General features: G+C 37.8%; 1 protein-coding gene across 11 annotated transcripts in view; it reads right to left on the bottom strand.

Annotated features, from left to right (window-relative positions):
- Positions 1-9370, bottom strand: part of LOC110453881 (pleckstrin homology-like domain family B member 2) — a 226074-nt gene that overhangs the window by 100338 nt on the left and 116366 nt on the right. Inside the window, exon 1 of one of the 11 annotated variants that reach the window (XM_021503085.1) lies at positions 5208-5393. The exons of the other annotated variants lie outside the window; for them this stretch is intronic. Coding sequence (XP_021358760.1) covers positions 5208-5232 — 25 coding nt within the window. The 5' untranslated portion in view covers positions 5233-5393. Of the gene's footprint in view, positions 1-5207; positions 5394-9370 lie in introns of those variants that run through there. 11 annotated transcript variants of the gene reach the window in all.

Raw genomic sequence — 9370 nt, 5'->3', positions numbered from 1 at the left:
CCCCCCCATCAGCCTGATTGGCCCCCTACTCGCAGTCAATGTTTAGTAACAGTATCATCGACCTTGACCTTGACCTAACTTTTGAAATCTCTCTTGCACATCAACATATCACCATGTCCAATTTCAGAAAGATTAGTCTTTCGGTTCCCAAGATAATCTGCTAATCTGCGGTAACGAAAGTGTGGATGGACAGACAGACAGACAGACAGACAGACAGACAGACACTGTGATTACTATAGGGTACCTGCGTCTCCTAATAATTTATACAAATATCATTGTACTTGACCAGTGATAGTAACCTAGCTCAGAGCAATGAATCTTGCAATGAAAATCACAATTTGTTGGTAGCAATTTAAATTTAAAATACTCCCACCTGTCAACTCAGCTCAGAGGGATGAATCTGTACTGACAAGAAACTCCCAACTGTCAACCCCACTCAGAGGGACGAATTTGGTGTATCTTGCAATGAAAATCACAGGAAATTTCATACCTGTCAATCTGTATATGTCCTGATTATCTGGCTTTGCCTTGTAACAAATTTTGCAGTGTTTCAATATAGTCCCACAAAATATTAACATATAAATCAATTTTATCAAAATATACACATCAGATATACTTCATACATACATGAAATTAAATGAAAATTATGTTAATTCTAAACAAACTAGTACAAAATGAATGCTTTAATCTTTTAATAACTGTTAAAATTAATATTACTCCATTCTAGAATAAACATTAAATTTAACAGCATCACATACATATACCAGTAATTACTTCTGATAAAATACTGTAATTAGTTAAAGAGCACTTTTACATTCAAATTTACAGTTGTCTGGTCCGAGGTTTGAGTGCTCAAAACAGCTGATCTTATGAGAAGACAGTGTCTATAAATAGTGAGGTATGTTGCTTGAGAGTTACTTAAATGTGTCATCTTACTAAAACTTAGGTACGGAAGCCCATTGCTCCACCTGAGCTGGTTAAATTGTTCGACAACAGGCCAATCCAGTCGTGGCGAGGGAGGCATGCACGAGTAATTGTAGAAAAGACATGATAGTCGTGGCGAGGGAGGCATGCACGAGTAATTGTAGAAAAGACATGATAGTCGTGGCGAGGGAGGCATGCACGAGTAATTGTAGAAAAGACATGATAGTCGTGGCGAGGGAGGCATGCACGAGTAATTGTAGAAAAGACATGATAGTCGTGGCGAGGGAGGCATGCACGAGTAATTGTAGAAAAGACATGATAGTCGTGGCGAGGGAGGCATGCACGAGTAATTGTAGAAAAGACATGATAGTCGTGGCGAGGGAGGCATGCACGAGTAATTGTAGAAAAGACATGATAGTCGTGGCGAGGGAGGCATGCACGAGTAATTGTAGAAAAGACATGATAGATGTCTTTGTAGCTGTGTTAGGGGCAGCAGATCAAATTTGGTTTCTCCAACGTCTCCAAAACAAAACACATTGAAGAATAGTTTTGATTCTGTAGCACCCCACATTAGTTGCCTCATGTAATCTGGGAGGAATTTCTGTGTCGACGTCTCAAAGAACATTCACATGCATTAAACTTAATCATTTTATAGTTATTAACATCTAAAAAAGGTTTTACTGTCACATGGTTGTATAACAGTAGATAAGTTTTGTGTGTCACAGTTTTCAAGGTAAAATAGTCCGAGGAAGTTTGAGGAAGTTAAAAGAGATGACCATACAGAGTTTGATTGAGCTGTACTACAGATGGCTGACCTCATTTACTATTGACCCCTTGTGACTCCCTTCTGACCCCCTTGTGACCCCTTCTGACCTATAAAGGTCTCCCTACATGCCATTTTAGTCAGGTTTTGCCAACAATGTGTATGTTTAGTATAAATGGTCCACACATGGTATCTATCTGTAAATATTGAATGATGCACACTTATACCTGGATGTACCATATATATACAGGTATACTGCAGGTAACCGCCACAAAACCTACACCTTATAACATACAGCAGTATTGCCCCAGGGAAATACAAGTTTACCTGTTCTCACCTGTCCTTACATGCACATAAGCTACCATCTGTAAATATTTATGTACAAACTTGAGGCCAAAAATAAACAAATTGTGTAATGATGTTACAAAAATAGTCATATATGACAGAAGTTCCCTGAAAAATCCTCAAAATCCAAAATGAAAGATACCTGTAATTTTCACCAGCTGGAACAAGTTTTACTTCTCAGTTAAAACAAAGAGTAATAATAACAATATGAATCTTTTCCAAACACTGATAAGTCAACATTGCTGAAACAGACATGGTTGTATCAGTTGCATTCATGTTTTATACCTGATCATTAACTCATTCACCCCTGAACACACATTTGAACTCTTCCAAATCAAAGGTTGGAATAGTTAATTATGAAATTTCAGGGGTGAATGAGTTAATGTAAAACATTATGGAAGGTAAAATAGGAGTAGGAAAGTTTTTAAAGTTTTCGTTTTCAAATATTTTAACCCATACTGTAGCTATCAAAGCCAATTCAGCTTGATAAACCTCAGTGCTGCACAGTGACTGTAAATATACAGAAATTAAAACGGACTCTCACATCAAATGTGGACAGGTCAGCGGCGGATCCAGAGGGGGTTTTTGGGCTTCAGGAAACCCCCCCACCCTGAGAATTTTCATGTATTTTCACCATTTTCCTTAATTTTTCCCCACATGGAAACCCCCCCAGGAAATTTGGAAACCCCCCCAGATAGGTATTGGATCCGCCACTGCAGGTGTACAGTGTAGTTCGTTGCTCACCTACTATTTAAATGAAGGTTTTACAGCGGAACTGAGCCGTTTACATTGAATGTTGTAGGCCCTCAGTCAGATCGAGAGGCCATCAACGTCAGACGTAAACTTAATACTTATACATCACAAACTTTCACAGAGACAGTAAATATTGTCTGGCGACCAGTGTGTTAGCTCAGGTCAACCTCAAACAAACTGAAATTGCTGCTTGATATTGTCCAAGCCTTGCCATATAGCAGAACCTATCTCAAGGATAAGAGAACCTGTGTAATGTGACCACCTGTCTAGTTTGACCCCCTGTCTAGTGATACCACCTATCTAGTGTGACCACCTGTCTAGGGAGACCACCTGTCTAGTGAGACCACATGTCTAGTGTGACCACCTGTCTAGTGTGACCACCTGTCTATAGTGAGACCACATGTCTAGTGAGACCAAGTGTCTATAGAGACCACCTGTCTAGTGTGACCACTTGTCTAGCGAGACCACAGACCTCAGGACACCCTGTGAAGAGAATGACTCGATCCCTGTACCTGGGTTGAAGGATCGCATGTGTTTATATACATCTGACGAGAGATCACCTCATACCGTACAATTGTCCACGATCACGAAGTATCAGCTATAGGAATGTTTCCCTAGAATGACCGCGGAATATAAATAAATGGTATGACAAAATACAGTAAGATGTTCTGTAATGTTGGGTCAGTTATCACTGGAACGGGGACGTTTAGCACCATAAATCTATCTATCAATTCAATCATTTGTTTGTTTATAAATAAAGAACTGAGGATTTGTGATGTCATATGTTTTAAAAACTTATAGTCACAAATGTTTGAGCAAATAATTGAAATCCTAGAAACATTTTTTTTTTTTTATCACAAACACTAGTTTCGGAAATAAGACTAACCTAAAAACCTGACATAATGGTATTGTAATTTAGTACAAATACAAAGAACTGTAGAGAGCTCGGGTTTTACACTAAATAGACACCACTTTACACTATATAACCCTCAGCAATAACAATTTAGTACACGGATACCCCTATTGTCAGTTTTCTGATGTTTATATCTGTTTTGTAAAGACCGATCTTGAAGGAGTGAACAAACGAGGCACCTAACACCTCCCTGGTACTAGGACCCAATAGCCCAAGGTAAATATATGTTTTCTGCTCACACCTAACTTAACAGTAGGTCTTAAAGTTGTGAAAACATTCCACACTAGACCCACTACAATCCCTGTGTCCGATATATTACAATGGGGCCTTATGTAACTGGAAAAAGCTTTCATTTAAATGTACAAGTCAACATATTTTCCACTTCATGTTAAACTGTTATTTCAAAACATGCCGTTTCCACATGTACATAAAACCGTACCCAGATTTGGCTACATGACTGTTCATTATACTATTTCAGTCAGTAAGATGTTAAAAATTCAGCCAGGGTATGAAAAGACAATGCTTTCTTTGGAATCTGTAATTATAACTTTATCAATATTCTATAAGCATTAGATAATTGAGTGTAAACCAATATGATGCTTTATATACATCCCTAAATAGATCAATTAATGTATTGAACTGGTTAATTAGTATAAAAATCAATATGATACTTTATACATCCCTCAATAGATCAATTAACTTATTGAACTGGTTAATTAGTATAAAAATCCATAGTATGCCATCTACAAACAAATCATTGTTTATTATAAACATGCAACCATTATTTTTAATTTGAATAATTGATTTATTTGTAATATTACACCACAATGTCGCGCTGTGACATTGCTACAGTCATTAGGGGCAGCCTAGATCAATGTAGAACTATGTATACAGGTGTGCATACGTACATACGTACATGTATAGATGTATAACGCATACAAGCAATCTAACGACTCTTACCTGTCATAATACATACCATCATACACTTACCTTCTCATAAAGGTTGTCAGGTCATTTGCATATAGTAAAGATGATGTGGACTCCGGTCCATATTTAAATATTATTCTATCAGGCAAAAGTTTGGAGACCCCAAATGTCCTTGTGACCTGAGTCACATAATGGAATTTATACTGAATATTTTTTTACAGGGTTTAGTCTATAAGATAAGCATTGCGAACTATACTGCATGATCTCCAGGACTTCAGTATGTATACATGTGGTTTATAAGCAACGAGACGAGACCATGGGGAGGTAGAGACAACCGTTTTATGACATACCTATACAGATATGTACTAAGCCCCAGGTACAACAACCTTTATATAACACACCTGTGTTACGGGGAGAAGTACCCGGGAGACGTGCCGGACACCGTGTCACCGCCTGTACCCCCTCCCCGCCATGTATTGTTACATTAAAGCTCATATCTATGTGTGCCGGAGACATTTGCTCAGATTTGTACACCTGTCTGTAGTAATTAGACATTAGCTGTTACATATATAAAACACTTACCTGTATTTAGGGTAGAATTATCCATACTTCTATGTAGGTATAATACTGCAGTAATCCGTTACAATTTACACCTGTACATACAGAGGGGACTGTCCCCTAATTCTACTCCAAGGGAGCCATGCCTGTAGATCGTTTTACCTGTACAGGTAAATGTGTACAGCTAAGTCATTCATTCCACTAGGGATGTTTTGATCTGTCGAAAAGAGGCCCACCCATGGGGAAACCCTAACTTCTCAAGTTACGGGAAACTTTTTATAAAGTGAGCTAGTTGTTTACCTGTAACAAATTTTTTAAAGGTAAAGTTTATTTCTCGGACAGAAAAAGAATTCAATTGCTCAGGTGACTTTGTCTGACTCGCATTACACTCTAACAGGTAATTCATTCATATGGCAGGCCAAGCCATTGGTAGCTGTTTCAGTTAAATCTGAATTTGAATCAATTTAAGTAAATCAAATCCTTAAACTGTATGATGTCTCAATATATATTTGTGTCATTGCCATTTACTTTCATTTGATCATGAGTGTACTAAAAGCAAGTGACAGAGGCCATTAAAAATTTACATTTGGATTTTAACACCTGAACATGAAGATGGTCCCGTCGTCACCTTGTTTCACCTTGTTTCACCGGAGTATCGGTACAATCTTGGCCACACTGTGTGTTCAATGGGAACTTACATAGCGTCTATAGTCTGTTTCAGGAAAGGTATTATGGCATCTTGAACAGAATCATTTTTTTGTCTAAAGGGAGACAACTGTTTTATTACAAAAATCTTTACACCGTAAAATGGATGTTTTCATTAAAATTAATGGATAACATATCTTAAAAAGCTTGTTGATAAACTTATGGTATGATCTACATTGCTTGTCCAGCCGAACCTGGCACTATATAAAGATAGTTTTAGAACTCTGGTCCTATATTTAAACATTTTTTTTAACTCTGGTGCTATATACAGGGTTTTACATTATTCCATATATATATATACACAGGATTTCACAAAAAATAAGAACAGTTTCAACAGTTATTAGACATTTTTTTCACTTTTTTAAAGATATGAAGTTTTACTTTTCTTTTCTGTATCAAAGACGTTCTGAACTTCCCAGAAATACCATAACTGAAGAAATATTCTAGGTTGAATGTTAAAATACTACATTCAGCTTATCTTTGATAATGATGTAAACAAGCCACTATCACATCACCACACGTCACTTTATTCAGGTCAATGGACTAAAGCAGAAACTGTTAAGCTTAAACTGAGGATATCAATATTTGTACGGAGTGCATACTTCCAGGCAAGGTAAATATGTGAACCCTTGGATTTGACAATAGGCCTATCCTATTCTACTCCTCTAGTTATTGGATTTTTAAATATATAAGTAATCAACGAGCTCACATCTTGATATTAATTCCATCTTTTCGTATTGCAGAGTTTTCTGCTCTTGTAAGCAGGTTTTGATTGTTACGTCATTAGTTTGTGAGAGTATCGTCATAATTTTTTGAGAAAACGACGTAATTTTCTCACACAGACTAATGACGTAGCAATCAATACCTGCTCACAAGAGCAGATAACTCTGCTATACGAAAAGACAGAATACAGCCTAATATGAAATTCACACCAATGATCTTTAAATAATAAATATTGGCAAGAATGCATTTAACTTCCTTCCTTACTGTATAAGAGTGAAATAATGACCTGAAAGTCAAGTGGTAAATTAATTGCTGTTTCAGTTATCTTTCAATTTGAGTCTGTCTTGTTACCCAGTGCAGGGAGATATAAATTGTACATCTGTCGGTCACCTGGCTTGGTGGCCGTTTACATATGTCAGATAAGATTAATTGATGACCTCTACGGACTAAGGGAGGCACAACTTTATCTCACGCCTATTTTCATCTGGTTATAGTTTAGTTAATTAATTGTCATGTAAAGGTATATATTGAGAGTATCGTCTATGTAACAAGGCAGTTCCATTGTAAGCCTCTGAGCTAGGCACACGTCTAACCTTACCTTCAAGTCTAATACAAGTAAGGGTAGCACTTACTGAATCCTCTTCATCCCAATATTGGACATAAGGAATCAACAATGCTTTTAACTTACTTACTGAATCCTCTTCGTCCTATACGGGACATAAGGAATCAACAATGCTTTTAACACGGCGGACAAAAAGGACCTTTGAAATGCTGTAAGGGGCATTTCAAATGTACAAAACTTTATAACATATCCCTCAATCTCAACAACTTAGAGAATTATTTTCCTTTTATCAAAATGAATCCTTTCATCAGTTTTATAATGTTTTTAAAAGTCTGTCAATATCTGCCCTCTCTGATTCCGCAAGAAACAATATAACTTATCAGTCAGTACACTTGTTATAGGTTTAGAAGTACAACAGTAATACATAAGTTATATCTGTTGGTAATGAGACAATGGTCGCTGGTGGATTATAATACCACATGGGGAAGATTATGCATGCTCGGAATTGAAAGCATAAATAAAATGTGTGTTTGCAATGTACATCCTAGAGAAAATATTTTTCATCATCAGATCTTAGAAAGAGGAATAATTTAGCAAATTCATAGGTTGAAATTGCTCGATTAAAGGGTCCAAAACCCAGTCTCCCTCCAAACCAAAATAGGGAGAGTTAGCAAGTATGTAAATACTGTAAATCTGATTTTATCTGTATGCTGTAAAATGTTCTGAACAATTACATACTGGTGATCTTAATCAGTATTCAAAGGGAGACAACTGTTAAAAGGATTATTGACAGACCTCCAGTATTAGATAACAGGATGATTCAGATTTATAATAATACCCTCACTTAACGTACAAGGTTTTAGTATCAAGCGTTTGTTTTACTGCCATCATACCAACAACAGACATGGCAACACTCACCTGATGTAGAATCAGACTCCACACCAGGGATACACAGTATACAGTATACCAGGAGATTTTCGTTGCAGTTTGATTTTCGCATCATTAAACAACATAACATACATAGTAATTAAATGTGAAGGGTGAATTTAAATATTGGGTGAAAATGGATTTTAATTACTGTCGAAGGGCTAATGTTTCCCCGTATACAGTACTTGTACATATAAACATTCCCGGGGATGTCACCTAGCTATCAACCATAAAAGGTGATTTAGAAAATGTCTATCTAAAAACAAACTCCAGGACCCTGTCTATTATGTACACTCTATATCATCACCATGACAGGTTTTCCCTTCTCTTTGTATCAATACACAACCAATGATCTACCTATCTATCTACGTTGTCAATTAAGTCTGTACAGAGTAGACTGGACCACTCTCCTATGTCTCATCTCCCACACCACTCAGACCATTATCCCTGTAAGTACCTACATCTGGTCAGATAGAGCTCCCCAACTACTGTCTGTCCACAACTCATACAGACCACTACCTCAGTAAGTACCTACATCTGGTCAGATAGAGCTCCCCAACTACTGTCTGTCCACAACTCATACAGACCACTACCTCAGTAAGTACCTACATCTGGTCAGATAGAGCTCCCCAACTACTGTCTGTCCACAACTCATACAGACCACTACCTCAGTAAGTACCTACATCTGGTCAGATAGAGCTCCCCAACTACTGTCTGTCCACAACTCATACAGACCACTACCTCAGTAAGTACCTACATCTGGTCAGATAGAGCTCCCCAACTACTGTCTGTCCACAACTCATACAGACCACTACCTCAGTAAGTACCTACATCTGGTCAGATAGAGCTCCCCAACTACTGTCTGTCCACAACTCATACAGACCACTACCTCAGTAAGTACCTACATCTGGTCAGATAGAGCTCCCCAACTACTGTCTGTCCACAACTCATACAGACCACTACCTCAGTAAGTACCTACATCTGGTCAGATAGAGCTCCCCAACTACTGTCTGTCCACAACTCATACAGACCACTACCTCAGTAAGTACCTACATCTGGTCAGATAGAGCTCCCCAACTACTGTCTGTCCACAACTCATACAGATCACTACCTCAGTAAGTACCTACATCTGGTCAGATAGAGCTCCCCAACTACTGTCTGTCCACAACTCATACAGACCACTACCCCAGTAAGTATCTACATCTGGTCAGATAGAGCTCCCCTACTACTGTCTGTCCACAACTCATACAGACCACTACCTCAGTATAGG

The sequence above is a fragment of the Mizuhopecten yessoensis genome, unplaced genomic scaffold, assembly GCF_002113885.1.
Source record: "Mizuhopecten yessoensis strain PY_sf001 unplaced genomic scaffold, ASM211388v2 scaffold7529, whole genome shotgun sequence".
Taxonomy (NCBI): domain Eukaryota; kingdom Metazoa; phylum Mollusca; class Bivalvia; order Pectinida; family Pectinidae; genus Mizuhopecten; species Mizuhopecten yessoensis.
The sequence above is the reverse complement of the archived record's forward strand: the minus strand, read 5'-3'. Positions and strand labels throughout refer to the sequence as shown.